The following is a 25,348-nucleotide window of genomic DNA, read 5'->3' as shown; positions in this document are numbered from 1 at the left end:
CTTTTATGAGCAACATGCTACGAAACTTGTGGTTCTGGGTTTGAATTGCAGCCTAGGCATGGGTATTCTTTGAGAGAGTCCACCTCCCTGATGGTGCAGTGGTAGCGTTGTCGCCTTGTAATCAAGGAGTCCCAGGTTCGATACCCGGCGGAGGCACATAGTGGTTCAGATCCCACTTTAAACTGTAGGTCCAGTCCCGATTAACCTTACTGGGCATAAAGTGGACTTAAAACATCAAATCAATCAATCTTTGAGAGAGTCCCTTCGTCAATTTCATCATATCATCACCCATCCTTGCCAGCCCCCGTGGCAGAGTGGTTAGCACATCATGCTACGATGCCAGGGGTCCCGGGTTCGAATCCTGGCCTGGGCATGGATGTTTGTAAGTGTCCATTCATCAATTTCATCATATCATCACTCATCCCCATCTTCACAAATTAGCCAAAAGTGACAGAAAGAAGCAACACAAAATAAACCACATCAATCAATCATATCTTTTAGCAGTCCTTCAAACTTGGATCTCTCGTGAGTTGATCGGGAACCACCATGACTTTTTTTTTAAAGAAACAACAAAACATTATAGCTTTCAACAAGCATTTGGACAGCATTAAAGCAACCCAACATACGTAAAAAACACAGCACACTTTAAGTATTCGAAGAAAAAATGCTTGCGTAACACCTTGAAGCCTGATAAAATAACGAATACATGGCATCTAAAAGAGACTGACTACGTATGGTATGCTAGACACTTCACTAAAAACACAACAATTACAAGAGGAAGGGAAAAGAAATCCTTTCACCTTCTCCTCTCCCATGCACACGTATTCCAACTGGATGTCGAAAATATCCTAGACATTTGTTGTAAAAAGAAATTGTGGAAATGTCACAGGAAACTCGCATCACCATAGCATTTTTTACTTTTATATTTGTAAAAAAGTCTGGATGGCCCTCTAGGCGCATCTATCTATTATCAAAATGTTCATTTAACTTTGGAAAAATACTAGGTTTGTTTCTCCAAAAGTAGGCAGAAAAGTAGATAGTACCTTTTTCACGAATTACTACCCCAACGGGTCTTACAAATCTGTCGTGTTTAGCGACTTATCTCTGAAGGTGGCAACTGTGTCAACACTGTGAAAGTTCCCTCGCCGTGCCAGGCGAAAACGGGCACGGCTGGTGTCTTATGGGCTAACCCCACCTCCTGCCACCTTGTTCTCGGCTCATGGTGGAAATGTTCCTCGCTGAGACTTCTTCAACCCTCTGCACGTGTGTCAACTTGGTTAGGCCAGCTCTTGGGTGGCACAGACCGCTGCCTCATGAGGGTACAAACGAAACAGCTGGCGATGCAGTGAGGTTGGGGCGGTCGTCACGTCAGCTTGACCGATTGCAAGATTCGAATCTACTTGTCTGTAAACTATCAATGTATTAATTTAACAGTACTTGGGCGAGGTATGCGTTTCTTCTGAGGGTAGTGCCCTGGCACGGCAGCTCTCCCCCTTGAGCTGCCGCTGCTGTGAAGTGAATGTCTAGTGGAAGTGTTTGAATAATATGTAATATTCATTTTGCAAGGAAATAGTGTTCTGCAAATTGTCTTCCTCGCTCCGCTCGCAGTGCGGACTCAAGAATCACATCAAATCTGTAATCATTACTACTTTAATAAATTCTTATTAAGTGCCATGTTATCAACTGTCTGAATATACAAACTTAGAGAATAAATCATAACACATTGTAAATTACTAAAAAATAATTAAATAAGACCAAATACACATTGGGAGCATTTTATCAAATTGTGATTTGGTGTTCCTAGGTCGTCTTTGCTGCAGTTAAGAAACTGAAAAACTTATTGTAGAGGAACAAGAGGCACTTGAGACTAAAATGAATGTATTTATTTCTATCGGTGCGGGTCAGTTATATACATGCAAATTTTAAAGGGAAGTGTAAGTTAAGGAAAATAACACTTTTCTCAAACACAGGTGCAGAGGGTGGAAAATTTTATTTTCGGTCTGGGCATGGAGATCTCTGGGTAGGAATCCAAATATACATGTTTATTTTTCACTACAACTATCCTCTCAGATAAAGATGTTTTTTAGCAGTTGGAAATGTATTTCAGGTATATATGTATATACAGGGTGTCTCAAAAGTAATAGCACAAACTGACACAGGTGAAAGTACACGATAATAGAAGCAAGAAAAAGTCTCTGTAAACATGGGTGCGCAAACTAGCCGTTTTCGAGATAATTGCTAATTTGTGGTTACAAGCCGCCACTGACTTCATTGTTTTTAAACGTCATCCTAGTTGGTAAAATGCTGATAATGTGTGCGAATATGTGGTTAGAAGCTGTCACTGATTGCATTTTGTAAACACAAGAGTGTTTTACTCCTTGCACGTTCCGAGGTTTGCTCTTTGTTTACAAAACAGAATATTTCCGAGAGGTGGCGTTGGAATCAAACAGGATGGATACAATCAGTACACAATCTAGCAATGAGATCTCCAATGACTTTTCTTACTGTATTATCATCATTCTACCAACTAGGACGATGTTTACAAACAATGAAGTCAGTGGCGGCTTGTAATCACACATTCACCATTATTTCGAAAATGGCTCAATTGCGGACCAGTGTTTACTGAGACTTTTTTGTATCTATTATCATGTACTTTCACCTGAGACTTTTTTGTATCTATTATCATGTACTTTCACCTGTGTCAGTTTGCGCTATTACTTATGAGACACCCTGTATATGCTTGGTAGAGTTTACAAATAAATCGGGTGTCCTTGAATGGTTCAACACAGACAGTGAGGTAGATGGTAGGATGCTTATGCAAATTTTCGTAGCTGAGGGATATTTTATTTGTGTGAAGATAACACCACCACAAGTTTGAGCACTGGTTTATCTGAATGTATGACCACTTGTGACCATTTTAATTTATGATTTGAGCAATTGAAGCTTAAGCCGTTAATAACCAAAAAGTGAATAAATGTTCACTAGTACAGCATTCAATATTGCATTAAAGGCTTAACTTTTTCTCTATTAGGTAAACAGTTGCTTTCAGGCCCGGACAAAGATAACCAAAGAAAAGAGTAGGTGTGCTGTGGCCAAGAGGATCGAATGTGTAAATAGGGCTAAGCTGTCAGGGATACCGATGTATCAATATCGGAAGACATAAGTTGGAATTTATTAACCAATACCAACTGATACTTTTCTGGACATCAGCAATGTAGCAAAGTCTACAAAGATGCAGTGCGAGACTAAGGTTTTCATTTATTTTGCTCAAGTATCGTGAGAAAAAAATATTTTTGTGATTAATATATACCTTATTATATATAATACCTTAATATTACAGTGTGATTCTTGAATATTTTAAAACAAAACTGGTAATTACACAAGCAAGTTACTAACTTTTCCCGCTAAACTTACTTGCAGAGGTGCTATTAATTTTGGTGTCCTCTGCTGAGCTGGCTTCCAGTTCATGTCGTTAGTTACTTGCTTATGACTAATTCAACCGCATCTTTTATTCCCCAAACTTGGAAACTTGTGAATTGATGCTTATAATTCCAGTGCAATAACTTGCTCATTAATATTAATGAATATTTTGAACAATTTTTCATTGCTACAATTTTCAAGCATCATTATCAGTGGGCATTTGTAAGAGTATTGCCATTTAATTTAAACTTTTGTTTCCAGGGTTAACTTGATTTTTACTGTGCAGTGTGTTTTTGTGCATTTTTATGATGGTGTTTGACATATTTTAGTGTGCATTACGCACTGCATTACTTGATAAGTGAACAAGGAAAACTATAGCTAGAATATTGAATACTAAGAAATGTCTTATTTTACCATTTTGTTTGTGTTTATATTCTAATGGTGCTGAAAATATTTGATGATATTGCATAACTTATGGTGTTTTATTGTGTAATTTGTAGAGCCACATGGAGGAAATGCAAAAGAAGACTTACAGGCTGAAGTTATTCAATGACCAGTCGCAGAAACTTCTCCGCCGGTATCCAGACATCCGGGATGAGGTACGATGGCGAGTGGACCACCTGAACTCGAAGTGGGAGGTGTTGGAGCAAGCGATGTCTCCGCAGAAGGCCAACTTGGATGAGCTGGAGATGTGCACAGGTTTGTTCAGCTTTCTAGATTAAAGTTATCAGAGTTAAACAACTTTGCAGGTTGTCCATGTAACCAGTCATAGAGAAAATACAACATTTTGAGAACAAAGAGTACAACAATAATTAATACCAACAGTGTACTTGTAGTGGCTAATTATTTATTGCCATCAATATATTCCAACAGATTTTTCTTTCTGAAAAGTATTTAACGCAAAGAAATATGATTCCAATCACAAAGAAACTGAAAAACTTTTACTTTTCCAGGCAGCCTAAAATAAATGTACAGCATGGTATGTTCTTTAATCTAGATTTATCTCTTAGATCTTCTTTGAGTTACTGAAACCGAAATTTTCTATGATTATTTGTTGTCTAGTAATGTTCCACTGATGAAAGACTATATGCTGGGCGTGTGAAGTTTTCCTTTTCGTTGCAACACACTAAACACTGCCGGTTGTTCACACATTTCTGTAGTGCTTTTGGGCAAGGCCAGTACTTATTGAATTGTTGGACTTTTAACCACTGTTCGTACCCACGTTTCAGAGACTGGGCCTGCCTTCGTGGCTGAGCAGTTAGCCCAGCATGCTACAAAGCCAGGGGTCCCAGGTTTGAATCCCAGCCTCAGCATGGGTGTTCTTTCTGAGAGTACCTGCCAGTGACGGCACCAGCCTAAAATAATTTGGGGGTTACAGATTTCTGTTTCAAATTCTCGGGGAGCTAACTAACTCTGGCTAAAAGGTATTTACTTTATACTTTACTACAGTGCAATTTTACCAATGACAATTTTAACAGTCAGATCCAAAGGTAAGTCACGGAGATATTGCATTTTGATCAATCACATACAAAAGTACTTTTAGGCACTAATCTTGTATTTCAACTAAAATTTTCCTAAGCAATTACTTCGTGGAATAATTCGACAGACTTACTATTCACATGAACACTACAACATACTAGGGCTGAGCTGATACAATTTTGAACTGATGCCGATACTCTTACAGATTCCCACCGATATTAATAATTGAAAATTGCAATAATTGAAATGTGTTCAAGGTATTGATTGATTGAGTTGGTGTTTTAAGTTCACTTTATGCACAGTAAGGCTAATCGGGACTGGACCTAAAGTTTCGAGTGAGATTCGAACCACTATGTGCCTCCACTGGGTATCGAACCCAGGACCCCTTGAGGATTAATATTAGAGTGTAAATAATCTTCTCCAATTATATGCACGAATTTACCAATAAATTTGCTTTAAAATATTCAAGAATTACCTCAGAATATTAAACTAGATGCTATTTAATAAACAAATACAGTTTTTCTTGCATAATTTGTGCAAAATAAAATGAAAGTTTGAATTTTGCATGTTTTCCTAGGTAATTAGACTCCACGAAAGCATCGAGCGCCTGTTTTGCAGACCCCATGAAAAACCATTATGCCGGAAAAGTAACGTCTAATATTGGTAGATGAATTCCAATGGATAATCTCAGATACTGATACCACTGGTATTGGCTGATAACGATTCGTCGTCATCAGTATCGACTCAGCTCTACAAAGTACCCCATAAAAACCACACGTGCTCAACTCTCTGGATATACTACGTGTATCACTATTTCTATGTAGATATATTTTTGCTGAAATAATTAAAAGAACTACAGCAAGAAACTACAATGAGATACATCTGTTTTTATGAGCAGCTGCAAAATTATCTACAACCTTGTTTGAATCCAAAGATTTTACAAGCTTTTTCTCAAAGGACAGAATAGATGAAGCACTAGACCTCTCGTTACCATTTCGATTATAAAGGTAACGCTTGATTTGCTGCAAGCAGCTGTTCATGGGGTTATGCACATTTCAATAAGACAGAACTTACAATGGTTGTGAAAGGCACCATTGCAAGCAGCTGCAGCAGGTTCTTATTTTAAGTTTCCTTTCTGTCTTGTAGTGTGCCATAACTTTTGGCATCAGCTTTAATTTGGACTCTCTAATGTCCAAATTGCAACAGTAGGGGGCAGCAAAAGTTAGTAGCTTTTCGTGCTTCACAAAATCTGCGCAAGTGTACATCATCTAAACAAGAACACCCATGAATAGAATGTGTGTTAATGATTTTGTCTGGCAAGGTGAAGTATCTTTCGTTCTCTTCTTCCATTGTCCATTTAAGAGTTGTTTTCTTACATCTGGTCAGCTACATAACTTAACATATTACACATGCTTTGCAGTTATCTGAAATTCATGGAAAAATTATGATTTTACTGGATGATTTTGCTGACTGTAATAGTTCTGAAATCAGTTTTTTTTTTATCAAGAAATGTAGGTATGTATTTTCCATATTTGTACATATGTTAGGTTTTGGCTCCTATTTGACATATTTTACTTGTTTTTACGTATTATTTCCATATTTCAGAACATTTCTCAACATATACTCCATATTCGCGTAATAACTACATGTCCCCGTGTGATCGAAAGAGTTGGGTGGATTTCTTGCTAATAACTGACAAGGTCCGAAGCGACGTTAAAGAAACAAAAGTTTTCTGTCATCGGAACAATAACTTTTTTCTTCTTCCCCATTTTACACCATCCAATTGTTTGCTCTTGCTGTTGCAAAACAGTTGAAATTCCTGTTTATTTGCAATTGTTGTCAACAACAGAAAATGAGGGCTCTAGCATGTGCTTCTGGTTGTTATAAACGTTTTTTTGGCAACGCTGGAAGAGAGTCACAAGTCGAGCAGCCCATTGGTAACCCCACCCTCGCTGCTAGTTTCGTGCCAAACAGCAGCACCAGCCGATACAGAAGCAACGATTTTGTGCCACACACATGGGATTCGCTTCTTGTTTCTCTTCAAGATAGTTACTGTAATAGTTACAATGCTGATAGTGTATTTTATGTAGCGCATGTAGTGTATTTTATTATTAAAAAGGTAATTGGTTTACAATCTTAAGTCCATATTTTTTGGTGAAAATAACTAAGTATGTATTTTAGCACATGTTTACTACATAAAAATCTTTTCCCTGCTTATGAACATGTGTAGTGGAGGGATATAGTACCAACAAGCATGACAGAGCACAAGCTGAGAGTTCAGTCTCTGTAGCAATAGTCACTATCCCAGCATGCAGTGCATCGTCTCGCTCATATTGCAAAGATTTTCCCAGTCAGGGCATAAGGCACTGATGCACACAATGTTTGATGAAAGTACACATTCCAATGACAGGAAGTAAATTTTAACAACTTTACACACTACACTGCATGGCTTTACCCAGGCCCTTAGCTAGAATTGATCTCTGAGCAAAGTCCATTTTTTTCCAAACCATATAAGATTCAATGAAAGTAAATTGTATGTGTGTTGGGGGGTGGCTTCATTAAGTTAATATAGCACAGACAAATTTTAGAAATATCACACAAATACATACTCTTTCAGTATCTTGTGAGAACTGACAAACCTCCCCTTACTACACACAGCATACCACTTTTGATGATAAAGATATTTATATCATACAAGATAAAATGTACAATATTCAATCATAGTGCTATATGCCTCTGCCTAAAAGAAGTTGTGGTTGGTGATTGTTAATATCATTGAACTTGTGGAACAGTCTGATGAACGATACTACGAGGGACGTTCCGAAAGTAGTTTCGTAATTTTATTTCACAGGGAAGCTTTATTACAAACAGAAGACTACAATGTCATAACAAAATACAATCGTCTCCATAGATGCTCTGTAGATGTCGATGAATATCTGAAACACTAGTCCCACATGCTCATTCATAGCGCATGACAGCACACACTTCCATTTGTGACCACATTTCCAGCACACGTGCCTCTACTATACTGGTTTGCACTCGAATGAGCTCGGGCTCTGGCATGTGGTCTAATGCTTATCTCTATTCTTCGGCACTCTGCGCATGCACCATCGCTCCACCCGTCGTGAATTCAGGAAAGATTGTCTTGTTATAGCAATGTGTTTTCTCACTTTGTAATACAGCTTCCCTGTGAAAAAAAATAACTAAACTTACTTTCGGAATGTCCGTCGTAGTTTCCTCTTCAAACGCCAGAAAAGAAACAAAACAGATTTGGCAGGTGTTTACTGCTCATTTGATAGTCTCTGAGCGCTATTGATGCAAGTTAACATGGAGGAAAATTATTCACACAATGCTGAATTGCATGCAAATGTTCTTATGTTAGCAAGTAGGGCATAAATGTCTTCTATAGTTCTTTAAGATCTCGGGGGAATCCACTTTCTTGAGGCCTGCATTGGCAACAAATAGTTTCTCTTTTGACAGAATGGTGATTCCAAAGTATGATAAATATTCAATATTCTTAAATTGAAGTGACTCAGCTGATGATATATCAAACAGTAAATTATTGTTCCCTAGCTCAGATGGTAGAGGATCTGATTACCACCTGAAAGACGCGTGTTTGAATCTCGTAGCAAATGATCTGGACCAGGAAATTTTTCAGTCATTTCCTTGTTTCTGTGTGGCTTGAGGCCCACCTAGATTCATATCAATGGATACCTCGGGACAACCATGGGGCGTAAAGGCAGCTAGACGTGATGCTGATCACATCATCTGAACTATGGCCGAGATCAAGAATATGTGGAGCTCTACCTCCACATCACCCCATATGCCTTCATGACATGTGTGCACATGCACAGGGGGTACCTTTACCATTTTACCTTATCGCACAACATTTGTATACAAGATGTGTGCTTTTCTCTCCTAATACCTCCGTGATAAAGAAAATAATCTTACAATTGTGTATTTTATTTCATTGTGGAGGCCCACGCCTATCTCCCTAATCTCCTCTTTTTGCAGAATGTCTTCTTATGTATCATCCTGACACATGTTCCTTATTGTTTCTGTGGCAGCATTCAAGTGAACATTATGTGTTTTGAAGCATTTTATTGACTGGGCTTAATATTTCAAGAAGCTTTTCCATTAATATTAAACAAAACTGAAACTGAGCTTTTCTGATGACTGCAAGCAACCCAACACTTGCTGCTTAGTCAGCGCAAAATGGAAATTTTGATGTGTACATCTGTACGAATTATGTCTCTCTAATTTTCAAATATTATCCTAGTCACTTTCAAATGTTCTTACCAGCAGTTGTGTGTCCTGAAAATTTGAACAGCAACAATTCTTATTTGTACATATTTATTATACACCCTCAAACTAGATGCAGTAGACAAAAAAGAAATAAAGCACCAAAGCATACAAGTAAAATAAAACAGGAGTCCAGCAATTTCAAATTTTCTGGTAATTTCAATATTTTTCATAAAATTTCCCTTCATATAGCAACTCTGTCCCTTCCAAGCACGACACAGAAAAAGAAAGGAACAAGCCGTTTTCTTCCACCAGCGCTGTTTCTAGCGGTGACAGGCCGTATGTTTTCAAATAGCCACCCACCCACATTTTCTTCAGTTCCCTTTCATCTCCGTGTACAATTGGGGAGGAAACCAGGTCTTCGGAAGGGTGAGATGGAGAACGATCAGTGGTGTTCATACATAAACCAGTCTTAAGTTCACATAATTTACTTAAACTCTGGTTTTAAACACTTGTTTCAATAGTTTGCAAACATATAATGATTGATTTCCCATATATTAAAGCTAAATATATAAAGAATACATGAGAAATACTGGCGGTAAATGTAGTAAAATGGAGAATACATCACTACTTAACAGTGTTCTAAAAATCACGAAAGAAAATTTCATCCTCGCACTTAACAATAACCATTTGTAGCCAATGCTTAAAGCAATGAACATATGGAACAATGGAATCATTGCTGGATTAGACCTTGAACACTTCTTGTTGCCCACTCATAACTGAAGCCACGTCAAAACACTGTCTGAGTAATTTGGCACTATCGAAACTCAATTTCTGAAGAATATTGAGCGTTAGATCTGAAAAAGACTCTGCATTAAAACCTTGCAGTGTTTCTATGCATAGTATTAATTCTATGAGTGTCTCATTCTTTACATAGCAGATTCCTATGGCTTTGTTGTTTTTGTCTCCTGTACAGGGTGACCATAATATGTTGGTCTGAAAATAGGACATCCCAATGAGGTCAGTTTACCCCTTCCCCCCTTTTTCTCCTGAAATATCAATTAGGCCTAATTATAAAATTATTGTTATTAACATGATTTTACTATTTATTAAAGTATGGATCACATAAATGATACATAATAATCAATAAAGGATGTACCCATTTATCCAACAAACATTATTTTCTTTCCAATCTTTTTGTTACGATTTCTCTTCAACATTGCCACTGATCGAACAGTTTTGTTTCTTCTTCTGAACTAGAAAATAGATTAGCATTTACTAATTCGTTAGGAAAAGTTGTTTTTGATATCAGCCCAACTAGGTGTACTCTGCAGCAGAGACAAAACAATACAACCAGCGACACAAACTAACATAAATAGTAAACTGCTGTGTGCTAGAATGTTCTCGACGGCAATGGAACATGTTGATTCTTTGAAGTGTTCGAAACAGTCCAGCTGTTTTGCACACACATTTTTTTTAGTCTAAATGTCTCAATTTTAGTTTTCAAGCAAACTCCTATATTTTTATAAAATGGGAGAAATAGTGATTTTTTATAATATCAACAGGATGGCCAGGGCATGCCTCTGAAATGGGACTGTCCCGGTCAAAACAGGATGTATGGCCACCCTACTCTTGTACTACCATCTTCAAGCAAAGTATACAGTGGAACATCTGCAGTATTAATGTTGCTAACAATATTTTCACTTATACTGTCAGCCATTATTTCAATAATGTCATTTTGTATTTCGGGGGACAAGCAGGATGCATTTTGAAGCACCTGCTTATAACATTCTGCCAGTTTCGCATCTTTTTGAAATGTGAACTTGAAAAAGATTTTGAAATATGGACACATACATACCATTTAGAAGAACAATGCCTAAGAGACAGTTGGTCGATTACAAAATACTGAATAACTGCTGCAAATCTCATGATACACACCCCAAAATATCAGTATTATTAGTGACCCTTTTTGAAGACAATGCCAACCTCCCTTCCATGTTCCAGGTGTGCCAGTTAATAATTCTTAATTTCGTCGCTGGATGGCGCTGGAAGCAAGGGTTGGCGCACAGTCTCAACTGTTACGTCAGTGTGTTGCCAGGACAGTACCTGTCAAAACGCCGTGGATGTGCAACCGAGTGCTAGTGATCGTGATATTGGGTTTGTGTGGTAAACATGTCGACCTTCAAACCAAATAAGGAGCATGTGCGGCACGTCCTGCTTTTCTTATTCAATCAAAAGAAAAACGCGAGTGAAAGCCATTATATCCTTGTGGAAACGTACGGTGACAATGTCCTAATGCAAGACGCATGTGTGCGTTGGTTTCGACTTGAAAGACAAAGATTGCCCGGGCCAGCCAAAAAAATTCCAAGATGCCGAATTGCAATCACTGTTGGATGAAGACGATACGCAAACGCAACAACAACTAGCAGAGAAGTTAAATGTTCGTCGCCAAACCATATCTGATCACCTTCATGCCATGGGAAAGATCCAGATTGGGCGACACGACATGGAAAAGTGATTTTGCAGCACGACAAGGCCTCTTCACACACAGCGAAAGACGTCAGACACACCATTTGGTTCACTTGGCTGGGAATTATTACCCCACCCGCCATACGCACTTAGCCCCTTTGGAATACCACTTGTTTTTATCGATGTCTCACTCACTTTTCCAGCAACAATTCAACAATTACGAAGATGTCGAACAATGGCTTGCTAACTGGATCACCTCAAAATGTGAACGATTTTTCTGGTAGGGCATCCACAATTTGACGGACAGATGGGCACAATGTATAGCTAGCGATGGTGCATACTTTGAATAAAGCATTTGTTACCTTTCTCCCCAGATACACTTGTTTTCTTTCGGATCAATTAAGAATTATTAACAGACACACCTGGTAGTACACCCCGGACTGCATTTTGCAGACTAGTGATACTCTGGCACCTGGACTCGGTCAGTATAATTCTCTGGGTGGCTTGTGTTATGTTGTCCATGCATATTTGTGATTATCTCTTCATCAGTCCTCATCTTCTCGATTAGCCAAAAGTGGCAGAAAAGCAGAGTAAAATAAATCAAACTTCAAATCAATCAATGATTCTTTTCAAGCACATTCAGATTCATTAGTGTAGAGTTCATTTTTCCACCAATGAACAGTTTTTTTTTTTTTTTATCCACCTTAACATTGCTTCTATGTTGGTAAGTGTAGCATTTTATCTTCCATTAGTTCTGCTTCGTTTTATCAAGAGTTCTTAAAGTCTTTAGATGTAAATGCCACTTCTTTGGTTCCAAAGGGCTGAAATTGCCCACAAGCATAGCAGAATGCTTCATCTAGAAATTCTGAATACTGTAGCCATTTGAACATTTTGAACCAGTCTGTTTGAAACCATTGTCCATCAGCATTTTGGGGTAATGTTTGAGTTTCAATTGTTTGATTTCCTCACTTCGTGTCTAGACAATAGCACTATAGGTCCTTCGTTCAGACCAATCACACCGCTCAAGCAGTTGCCACACAGAATTTGCAACATTGCACCTTGAGTTATGGCACAGCCCAATTGGATATCTCTCCAGAAGCTTTTGCTCGTTTCCAATGAATAGCTGGATGAAGGTGATTCTTCAGAAAGTTTCTGTGATACTCATGATTCACAGTAACTATCTTTGGTACTGTGAGATAAACGAAAGCAACTTCATAGTCATAGGTTTGCCAAGAAGCATCACTTTAATATTGCTGGCTGCTTGTTGGAATTGTTGGTCTTGGTGAATCAGTATGACAAACTACTTAACCACTGTTGGCTATTGAAGTTCCTCGTCATAAGCTTGCACAAGTTCTCACTTAACAGCATTTCTTTACATCCAACTTGAATTTTGATTAACACAATTCCTTCTTTTTCTGGAAAAAATTGTTTTAGAACACACTACTCAATATGGCTACAGTCAGCCCAGTGCTGCCACCAGATGTCAATCTGTGGTACTGTGACATGTCACGTGTAGAGGGGGGAATAAAAGCCATTTATCTGAATTCATAATTAATTGTTGCCACCAGTGAAAGACAGTGGACGTATTGTTGAGTAATCACTTTTTCTGAAATGATCCTCTATATAGGGTGATGCATAATTGTATGTATGATTTTCAGTTGCTGCCTGGGTTCACGTGTGCATGTGGAGGGATCTCCCATACCTATGCAGATAAAAGGCTTGCACTGATTTTGCCATAGAACATGGTTGCCTGTTCCGACGTGAATTGTGGCTGTTGTAGAATTCATCCAAACAGGTTCCAGGAGATGCAAATACTGTCCAAGCAGAACCTGAATTAGGTCTCAGTAATGCCAATGTATGAGTATCGGCTGATATTGGTGGTATCAGTATCAGAAAGTATCGGTTAGATTTTATATACTGATACCTGCTGATGCTTATTCAACAATTTGATCATTCATGCAGTCTGCAAAAATGCTGTGCGACACTTCTGTGGAGCCTAATTATCATGGAAGTTATGCAAAATTTGAAGTTTCCATTGATTTTTTGTGAATATTATGTGAAAAAACTGTATTTTGTGATCACATAACTGGTATATTCTGATGTAAGTTTTGAATATTTAAATCAATAAATGGTAAATAATAATTAGAGCCCGGAAGTTCAGGCATTTATTTTCTTTAAAATAGGCAGGCAAAAAGGCATTTATAATGTGGAAAATAGGCACTAAAAATGAAAAAAAAGGCAAAATAAACAAAAAAAAGAGCACATTTGGAAGTCGCTTACTTTTATCTATAATTTCTGGCAAAATGTCAAAATCTACATTGGGAAGAGCATTTCAATTTTCACCAAATTCACGCACGTAACCATGTAACTTACCACTTAATGGCACACTAAATTTCGGCATGATGACAAATACACGATCGTTTCCCTCCAAAGTTCAGAACTAAACTAAAGATAGAGAACTTGAATTTGGAATGCATGCAAAGGCCCTTGGGCATTAGTGCTGTTTCTTGTCAATAACGTCCTGACACGGATGCTGGACGTGATGACGTAATTGTGCAGATGTTCTGCAACAGGTTTTCAGCAGTCAATCACGCACAAGGAAATGTTAACCGAAAGCCAAAATCCTAACTCAGCATGAAATACTTTTCTCTCACACTTTTCTCCTTCAGCAATGTTGAAACATGCGTGAGTTCAATATTACTTCAATAAAGCGAAAATTATTCACATAATAAACGGAAGAAAAATAAATGCCAACAACGTTTTTTGGGAGAAAAATAATTTATATACACACTTTTTTTTAAAAAAAATGGTCCAATTTCATTGAAAAAGGCAAAAAAAGGCATTATAATTAAAAATAGGCAGTGGGGTCCCAAATAGGCAAAATAGGCAAAATGAAAAGGCTTCTAAAACATTCGAAACAACATAAAAAACGTATATCCGGAAAAATTTTATCAATATATCCAGTAGATAAAAAGAGGCATTTTGCCAAACTTCCAGGCTCTAATAATAATAATAACCATGGTGCAACAGCCCATGAGAGCCAGTAGCTACCTACCGACTGCCAGCTTAATCCCACCAAAAGTGAGCAATCATCCAACCAGTTATGGGGTGACATGTTGTCAGCACGAAAAACCACCAGGCGTCGTCGTAGGTTTGCCATGACCAGTTTATGTTACTCATTAGTAACTCCTCAATTTCATCGCGATGGTGGGTTGCCTCTGGTCCCATGCACTGGACGAAATCACAGGAGAAAAGTTGTTACACTTCCCCCAGGAGACTTGAACCTGCACACGGCCTGTAAGCTAAGCCCAAAGTGTGGTGCCTTAGACCACACAGCCATGGTGCAGGACAAAACTGGTAAATTGATGCTTATAGTTGGAGTACCCTGCATAGCACGATGGATTTTAATCATATTATATCACTAGTGTCAAACTTTCTGATTATCATGCATAAACTGCAGTGTTGTTTCACAATGTTTTTTTTTTTTAAATAGATTTCTCATATTTCCTTAGTATTCTGTAAAGTCATGCAAACTAATTTCTCTTTTGTCACCACTTTCTATTATCTGTGAGGAATCAGACTTGTTGCTGAGGTTTACATCGACTCATACAAATACTGCTTAGCATGATTTTATTCCAGGCAGCTCTTGCTTGACCAGTCTTTCAGTATTTCTTTCTCGTGCTACTCAATCTATTTCAGATCATTACCAGCTTGATGTTATATATTTTGATATTTCAAAAGCCTTTGATAGAATTAACCATAATCTCCTTCATCAATGTCATTCTACAAAGCATTCCCTGACATTCGCTACAAGACTCGGCGGCAAGCTGCCCGGCGGCAAGCTGCCCTTCATCAGCGCTTGTCTTTCCCGGTGAACAGGTCAGTGACAGTCGCTAGAATCGGCTATTAAAATTACAGTTTTCATATTGTGTACTAACCTTGACTACAGAAGGTGTTGAAAATGATGTGCCTCTGCTGCAACACATTCCTGGCATCTCCGAAGGAAATTGGCATTTACACGTGCAAGTTCGTCTACTGTAATTCTCCCGATTTCTCATACAATACTCTCTCTTAACTCGCGGATGGTGTGCGGATTGTCTTTGTATAATTTATTTCCCCATTTTTCTTTCCACTTGTATTCAGAACTGACCCTGTTACTCTAAACTTTTTTTACGAGGTTTAATATAAGCGACTGTCGCGGACTCGTTCACCGGGAAAGACAAGCGCTGATGACGACCAAGTCTCGTAGCGAATGTCAGGGAATGCTCTGTAGATTCAACATTCATGGTAAATTTCTATCTTTACTAAAGACTATGTGCATTCACGAGAGCAGTGTGTTATCCTTTTGGGTAACTCTTCCAGTTTTCTACCTGTTTGAGTGGAATCCACCAGCGAATCTTTTGTTCCTTCTTTACGTGGGTAATCTTCCTGACAAGACTATCTTCTGTGTCTATAAATATACTTCTGTTTGGTGATTACTGTAAACTCTTCAAAGAAATTGCGTCAGAGCATGATTTATTAATCCTTCAAAAAGCTCTTACATGGCTATACTTGTTTAGTGCTCTGTTGAATCTAGAATTGAACCCCCAATAATGCTGCTGCCTTACTATTTTCCTCAAGACAAGAAAGTGAAGTCGATTTATTCGTTCGAAAACAATCCATCAAAAAGTTTCCTCTCAAACAGATCTTGGTGTTATCATTGCCCAAAGAGTAAACTTTAATGAGCACATTACAGATACTACTAAAGGAGTCTTCTGTACAGCTTTACTGAAATCCAGAATCAGTCATCATTAACATATTCTTCAAATCATTTCCCATGTCTTGGAATACTGCTCCCCTACCTGGACCACGGCTTCTAAAACTAATCTTTTGAGGATTGATTCTGTCCTCAACTTTTTCGTTGCCGTTGTTCTCCTTAGAATGCCTTCTGTGAGGCAAATTCATTAAACAGATGTTATGTCTTCAGGGCAGATGATGAGAGTGATGATAGCTCTCGAAAGCTTGGAATCTTTTCCATAACTCGCATAGTTGATAGCCCGAGCAAATATTTTCATCATTCATTGCCAGGAAAGCTTCAAGACTTTCCTCAGATATTATGTCTCTTTTGAATGTCCACCCACTACACATTTCTTGATAACCAATTTGGCATGAGATTTTTGCATGAAATCATTGATGATAAAAGTAAAACTGAATTTCTAATCAATCAATATAATCAAAAACTACCAGTCTCTATTTTCTCTAGCACTCCATTTTCTATAGACTTCTGCACTTTTATAATAATCAACTACCAAATGTTAACATTTTCTTGCCAGTTTCTGCCAAACATTAACAAAGGATGTGAAACGTTTTATTAATTTTCAAAATATATTTTTTCTTCTGTGGCCTGGTTTGTTGTTGTTGCACGTTCAGTACAAGAATGGCCGTTCAATATTCTATCTGAAACTTTAATTAAGTAAATAAATAAATAAACTGTGTGTGATATAAAACAATACTCATGATGGATGCAGTAAATGTGGTTTTAGTATTTCACATGTGAAGTTTGGTGTTTCTGCATTGCAAATTTGTATGTTTTCAGATTAATTTTGAATGCTCACTACCTTCATTAACTAAGGATGCTGCATCTGGCCATCTCCATCCCAGACGCCACATACTCGGTTAATGAAGGCAGTGGACCTTCGAATTTAATTGGAAAACTTACAAATTTGCAACATGGAAACGCCAAACTTCACATATGAAGGCTGAAAATTCTGTGTTACTAAAAACAAAACAACATTTCATTTATTTGATATTTGTACATATTTTTGTGTCACACTGGTTGTTAAATTCTTGTCAGATTCTTTTTTGTATACAAGAAGTTTCATGGTGCCTTATGCACTGAAAATTAATGAGAGATAGCATGTGTCGTGGTATGTTGATTCTGTAGGACCATCGTAAATGTGTAGTTTGACTTTCTGAATTAGTGGACGTATTTATTACACTGGTAGGTTTGATTCAACACAATATAACACTCAACACGTAAAACTAACTGCATTTAATTTATGCTCATTATAATATATACACACTTGAATAGTAGATGTTTGCACTAAAATGCTTGTTATTGTAATACAAATTACGTAATGCCTTGTACACACTTCGCACACATCTTCCCTGAGTTCTGTGTTCTCACGAAGTAATGCTCCCAGCGGGAGTAAAGAAAAACAAATTAAATGTGAAATGCAAAACACCCTGAATCTTGAACAGTATGAAACGTGATTTATGTGGGGTTCGTTATTCATTACTGCAGGTCATGTTACCACCACCGTTTAATCTTATTGTGTAGCAAGTATTTCTGGGCTGGAATTCAAGGTAGCACACTGTGCTGGTTACAAATTTTCAATTGATTTTGCTGAGATTGGAGTAAATTTTCAAGAATGGTCAGAATTTTGATTTTTAACTTACTCGATTTTTGTTTACAATGCAGACTTGTTTGTATTTTTCAGATGTTGAACATGAAGTCAGGTGCTTGAGGAAGTGGATAAGAGACATGGAGCTCCGCTTGAAACCCTTGGATTTCCACGTCGGCTGGTGTCTGCAGGAGCTGGAAGAGAAGGCCAAAGAACTTAAGGTAAGTGAGCAAAACGTGTTTCATTGATCAGTGCTGTGTGTAATTTTCATGTGATATTTTGTTTTTATTCCTGCAATTTCCGTAACGCACTTTGGCACGTGTCTGATACATTCTTTTCTTTGTTCTAATCTCAGCCACATAATTCTGCTGCACTTGTAAGTGATGTAAAATAGGGGTGTCTACCAGTCAAGATAGTCAAGAAATTTTGCTTCGGGTCAAGAATTTGTGCTTTTTTTTTTTTTTTTTTTCAATATACAAGGATTTTACCTTGTTATATACCAGTACTGGGATTTTATAAAATTTAATATTTGGAAATCTAAAATTGTTTCGAGTTCTGGTTAAGATTTGTTGAATTCGTTTCTTAAGAATTACATTCTTGTATACGTGAAGTTTTGTAAAAAGTAATGTGGTCATCCCACATCCAGGATGAAGTCTGAAGCATTAATTTTTACATGCATTACTAATTAAAGCAGGTCTAAATCTCTTGTTAACAAAAAGTACAGCTTCAGTTTTCATCTTAACCGGCCTTGTGGTAGGGGTTTTTCATTGAATAAAAATATTTATTTTCTTCATTTCCAACTATACCTAAGCAGGGGATGATTAAATAAATGTTAAGAATAAAAGGGGGGGAGGAATGGTCAAGAAAAAGTCATGAAAAAGTCAATAATTTTGTAAAACAACAATGGCAACAACAACAACAACAAAAAAGATAACGTATTATCTTCAGATGCAGGCTGCTGTGAAAGTTTGAGTACGGATTGTATCACAATGAAACCTAGCAGTGTGCTGGTCTCATCTTGAGTCTTGGAATAGGTTATATAAACAACATACGCAGTGTGTCACCACACAAATTTCCATATCATCATCACGACAAACACGTTTTTTTTGTTCATGTTTTTTTTTTTTTTTTTTTTTGGTTTGATGCCTTCAAAAACTAATCCTGAACATATGTGAAACTATGCAGCACAGGCTCACACTTGCTACTGACCTATTGACTTTGCAATTACGTAATATAAACAATATATGTGACTTATTTATAAATAAGCAGATAGATATACTCCTCCCGTAGCTGGAACCCAAAGCCTGATACCTTAGATTACGCGACAAATTTGGTTTTGATATTTTTTTTCAAATATCATACCAAGATCTTGAATGAGACTTGGTCTCAGTTTTATGAAAGTTTATCTCATCTCAAAGCGTTTGCTGCCATTACCATCTCGAGTTTTACAAACCTAGTCTTGGCCTGTTTTGAATTTTGAGATGAGACTGAGATTTTCTTATCTCTGCTCCATCCCTATATTTAAATCTGGCCGATCATCGTGAAGTGTTGGTTAATTCTCTAAACGTTAGTGACAGTGGTTGTACATTAGCATGCAATGTTAATTGGACATTATCCATTGTCTAGCACTTTTAACTATACATATTCCAAAACTATGTTTTAAGAGTGTTCCTCTTCTCTTGTCCTCAGGTGAACAAATTTATTTTTGCCGGTGCTGAGGATCAAACATACGACAGACCTGTGATTTTACTACAGATCCGGTGTGCTAACTAATTACTCCAACTCACACTCCTGAAGTACTGTACTAATTTTTGCTCCACTTATTCTACCACATCTAAGGTTTTGAGGAGAAGGGGACCATATTGCTCGAATTACACACTGGGATGACTTACAGGGGTTTGGGCCCTTGCTATGAAGTCTGCTTTCATTTTCCTAAGTTTTCAATTTGATTCTTTGAGCAGTACTGTTATGTTGTCCCACTGCATTATATGCTATTCATTCCATTCATGTTTGGAATCTGTTTCACCTTCGAATGTGTGCTGCTTCTGTTAATGTATTCTCTTCTGCTTCTCCTATGTAACGTTGCCCACATTCACATCATATGTTGCATATGCAGTTTCCTCTGGCTTGTATGGGGTTTTCTGTTTTGGTGTTTTCTTAGTGAATGATATCTTGAGTTGGAATTTTGAACCAATTCTTCTTGCCTTTTCCAATAACCCAGAGAGGTATGGTATGCATGCTGTGCCTTATGAGTTAGTCTTCGTAATTTGCCATTTGTTTGCTTGGCCATGCCCATACAACACAATCTCCCAGGGATATCCATTGGATATCAACAATGTCCAGATCAGATCCATGGATATTATGGATATCCATTGAATTTCCATTAGATATAAATTTCTGGATATCCAATTCTGGATATCCTTTGGACGTCTTAGGATATCCAGAACTGGACATGTAAAACTCGACAAATTCTTGATATCTAATACACAGCCTCGGTTGTAAGAAACATTGTCCAATTCCGAATATCCAATACGTTGCCAGATCTCTTCCAAAACTGAATATCCAAAACACATCCAATTCTGGATATGCAAAACATATCCAGATCTTGTCCAAAACTGGATATCCAAAATACATACAATTCTGGATATCTAGTACATGTCTAGAACTGATCCAGAACTTTTTATCCAACAATGAACATAAATAGGATATGTTTCGAATATTAGAAAATGGTTGTAGTGTGCGGGATCCTGAAAAGTCAGGACTGGGACCGAGAAAAAAAAAATTCCCATCCCAATCCCCGCTTCGGGAAATGAATTCCCGACTTTTTGGGATCCTGAGCAGTTGGAAAATACCGAATGGTCATTTTTTAAAAGTCGTTAATTCTCGACATTTTCTGCATTGTAAATGTCTGGAACTTATCGAAAATTGTTCGTTTTTGTACCAGAAATGCGAAAACAATCGCTTAAAGTGAAAATGACGTGTAGAATTCGAGATTTCCAGAGAAAAGTCGGGAAATTGCGAATTTTTCCCGTCTCGAATGTCTGGATTTAAAAAATTTCCCATCCCAACCCAAAAAGTTCTGTCCCGCACACCCCTAGAAAATTGTCATAGTATTACCGTTGTGTATACTTTTTTTATATTTTATCTTGCAATTGAAACAATAATTGCATTGAAGCATTAGCGTTTCTAAACTTATTTACTTATTCTATTTAGTGATTTAATATTTTTCTTCTTAGAATCAGAAAATTTTGGTTTAGTCTTACTAAACGCTACAATACAATCGAGACTAAAATCGAGTAAATCCTACTTAGCTCAGCCGGGAAAATCCGTTCCTTATATATATTTAGCATAGACAGTATGGGTGGCTCTCTTAGTTATGATTGACGCAGGTCCATAACTAGAATGGATCTCCAGGGGAGGCTCAGGGGTTATCAGGGGGAGAGCTTTGTAAACCAAGTCCATTTTTCAAAAGTTCAACAGTATTAAATGAACATATCAGGTGATCTGTTTGAGATGTAAGAAAAGTAAACCTTTATAGACAAGAGGTGGCGGCAGTAGCATGCATGGAATACTAAAAAAAATTGCATACCATACAACATACTGTGTGCGCTGTTGTGACGTGATCACCACCTTTGTTACCATGCACAGTAGCGCTGCCATGTGGCTGAAGTCAGTAAACCTCCACCCATTTGAAACTTATATCCCTTGTGCTTATATTACAACAAGCTGCTCGGAGATACGTACATAAACCTCTTGTGAATAAAGGTTTACTTTTCTGACATCTCAAACGGATCACCTGGCATATTACGGGCGAGATTAATTAATATACGTAGAACATAATGGTACAGATATAGAAGCTCTTCTATGAAAGAACTTTCTAAAGTCTAGAGAATCTTCTAAATACTTTTTTCGCTACTTAGACTTCTGCTCATAAACAAGATGAATGAATGTAATAGCTGCTGTTCATGTTCTGCGTATTTTTCCTTCAAGTTGTGAGCAAAATAATATCTGCTGTCTACATTTCCACTCTTCACTGCAAGCAAATTATACAAAATATAGTTTTACCTAACGTCAAAGGGGCTGAATGCAGTGCCAGGGTTGGAGGATACCAATTGAGTTTCATTTTATCTGTGATGTGTTCCTGATCTTGTCTGAGTGTTGTCAGATTTGAGCATATTCTTCTGATGGATTACACCATTCTTTGTAATCTTGGGGCGGTTTAATTTGTAGTGTAGGTATGTCCTTGTATGTTGGCTTTTGATACAGAGCTGTTGATATTTCATTTCTGAATCTATCTTCTAGGACATCTAGGAATGCCAGGCGTTTTTGTTTTGTTCCTTTCTGTAGTAAATCAAATTGATGGATGATTACTATTAAGATGCTTGAGGAAATCTGGTAGTGTGTGGTCTCCATGTGACCTTGTTATGAATATATCATGTGTTTTGGGTGAGGGCTATGTGTTCGAAGTTTTTGGTGTGTATGTTGCTAAGTATTGGTGACATTGGTGAACCAATTGCAGTGGCTACCGAAATTAATAGAAAATAATGTAAAACAGCTTCGTGGAAAACGTCAGTACCTTAATTATCTATTACCGCGTCTCTCATTCCCATAGTATGAACAATTTCTTGTTTTTTTGTAGAAGCCTGTGCCATTTGTCACATAGGGACAGTAACCTATGACGGCTTCAACCATAAGTGATGTTCGGTTCTGTAGTGTATTATCTTTTTGTAGTATATCTTTGACCACTTAGAGCTTAATTTGTGGTGATATTTGTGAATTGGCTTCCTTCATCATAGCGGACTAGTGAGTCGTTTTCACCTGTTTCCATATGTTGAGTTAGTGGTCATCGGCGTAGCAATGTATCGTGAGGCCCCAGGCAAGATTAGAATGCAAGGCCCCAATCCATTCTTCAAATTGGAAATCTCAATGTAAATTGATACAAAATATTCAGGGATATGTCAGCAATTTATCATATTTATTTAATAATAATAAATTACTGAAGAAAATTATATTTAATTTCACTCACCCACAAAATGTCTTTCCCTGTTTTCCGAAAGCTGAAATCTGAAGTTGTAGGTCAGACCCCTACCCAGGGGAGATGCCACCCCCCCCCCCTTTCAACTATATTATAATCAGTGAAGTTATAAAATCCTACGAAAATAACATTGACGATTTTTCAGATTGTGCAAGAATTTTGATTTCGTCCTTACATATATGAATGGGTTGTTTGGGGAGAGAGGCAGGCTCCCGAAGTCTGCAGCCTGGATTAATGAGAAATTTTACTTTTATAACCCTCTTGCTGATAGGTGATGAACTTGGAGTTGAACGGCATTCGGAGTGTCACTATTCTTAGCAACCTCGAAAACTATGGATTCCACACTAATATCGGTCATTTTTTATTATTTTTACAGGTCTTCCCACCCCCACCTCTAGGGGTGCCAGGGGTGTCTTACCCCCACAGTAATTCTTTCCAGATTGTAAGTCATATGTGTACCAAGTGTGGTTGAAATTGCTCCAGGCATTCGAGATTTATGCCAGAACAAACATACCAGGTGGTTTTAATTAAAGTGACGGTGTTCAGAGTGGTACAGCACGGGCTGTAATGAGAGTAGCTGTCTGAAACTTCGTAGATATGCTAATGAAGCAATGCGCTCGCGAATTATGCAAAAAAAGTTCCAATTTTTGCCACTACGGTAAAAATTGGCACTGTAAGCAGTCAAAACGTGGAATTTTGCGTAACTCTGACGTCGAAGTCAGTGACATTGCCTAACCATTGTGTGAGCTCCCTGGTTGTTGTTAGTGACACTTGTTGCTTTTTTTCCTTTAGTGATGTGAATGTTTGCCGAACATTAAAAGTTTGAATTTTTCCGTGTAAAAAGCAGTGGCTATTGCGAAGAAAGACCGTGCACTGCTAGTGAAGTTGTTTTACCAGAATGGGAGCAATAGCAATGCTGCACTGCGGAAATATGCCAACAGAAAGGGCTGAGAAGAGGGCCCATGTCAATGGGCTGAAGAAGATGATGAAGAAATTCGAGGAAACAGGTTAATTGGGTGTTGCACCAGGGAAAGGAAGGCGGCCCATCCCCGTGGAAGTTGTGGACGAAGTTGCTGTAGCTGACCGTGCAGCACATGCCTCAACTTCTGCAACAAGTGCTAGAGCTGTGGCACGTGAATTGTCACTCCTCTGGTCAACAGTTTGCAAGGTTTTGCGGTGCATTTTACACTGGTATCCCTACAAGATTCAAACTGTGCACCAATTGAAACCCCAAGATATTCCACAACACCGTGAGTTTGCCCATCAGTGTTTGGCACGCATGGAAGTGGATGACATGTGGCCGGGGAATATTCTGTGGACTGATGAGGCGCATTTTACTCTGGACTGTACAGTGAATACTCAGAAGTGTCTCATATGGGGTTCCACTCGTCCACATGTTGTGCAGGAACAACCATTGCACTCAATTTACGTGACTGCTTGGTGTGGGTTCACTAGCTCCTTCATTCTTGGTCCGTTTTTCTTTGAGGAGATGACACCTCGAGGGCCTGTTTGGTGTACAGTGACATCTGCACGTTATAGGGACCTCTTTGTGCAACACGTCATTCCAGCTTTGCAAGAACGGAACTGTGAACACACCACCATTTTCATGCAAGATGGGGCAACACCACATGTCACTCGCCACGTGAAAGATTTGCTGCGAGAAACCTTGACTAATGACCACATCATCTCTAGGCAGTTTCCAGATGCATGGCCTTCCAGATCCCCCGACCTTAATCCATGTGACTTCTGGCTGTGGGGATATTTAAAAGATCGTGTCTATCAGGGACATGTCCGGTCTCTACCTGATCTGAAGGCTAGCATACAACGACATGTCGCTCAGATTTCACCAGACATGCTGTGTTATGAATGCAGCATGTTGCTGAATTGGGAGGCCATATTGAACAGTTCTTGTAACCATAGTTCCTAATAAACATGCCAGAACCATTGTTCTCATGTGTTTGATCTTTCCTGCCTTTTTCCTGTAACTATACCACGTTTTGATGGCTTACAGCACCATTTTTTACCCTGGTGGCGAGAATTGAAACTAATTTTTTTTGTGCATAATTCACGAGCGCATTGCTTCATTAGCATATCTACGAAGTTTCAGACTGCTACTCTCATTACAGCCCATGCTGTACCACTCTGAACACCGTCACTTTAATTATAACCACCTGGTACATACATACATACATACATTTTTATATAGATTACCAGTTACCCTAGCATTTATCAAAATGGATAATATTTAAATTCATTCATTACTTCGATTTTTAATTAAAAAGATTGAATCAGTATTTATTATTACGGAACATCAAGAAAA

The 25,348-nt window shown here is 38.0% G+C and overlaps 1 protein-coding gene across 1 annotated transcript in view; it reads left to right on the top strand.

Moving 5' to 3' along the window:
• klar (klarsicht) overlaps positions 1 to 25,348 on the top strand; it is a 495,292-nt gene that overhangs the window by 32,039 nt on the left and 437,905 nt on the right. Inside the window, exons 4-5 of the mRNA XM_083124917.1 lie at positions 3,921 to 4,119; positions 18,090 to 18,214. Coding sequence (XP_082981043.1) covers positions 3,921 to 4,119; positions 18,090 to 18,214 — 324 coding nt within the window. The remainder of the gene's footprint in view (positions 1 to 3,920; positions 4,120 to 18,089; positions 18,215 to 25,348) is intronic.

This window comes from Lepisma saccharinum, chromosome 7 (assembly GCF_977018435.1).
Source record: "Lepisma saccharinum chromosome 7, izLepSacc3.1, whole genome shotgun sequence".
In the NCBI taxonomy this organism is placed as follows: Eukaryota; Metazoa; Arthropoda; class Insecta; order Zygentoma; family Lepismatidae; genus Lepisma; species Lepisma saccharinum.
This window is presented reverse-complemented; position numbering and strand designations above follow the sequence as displayed.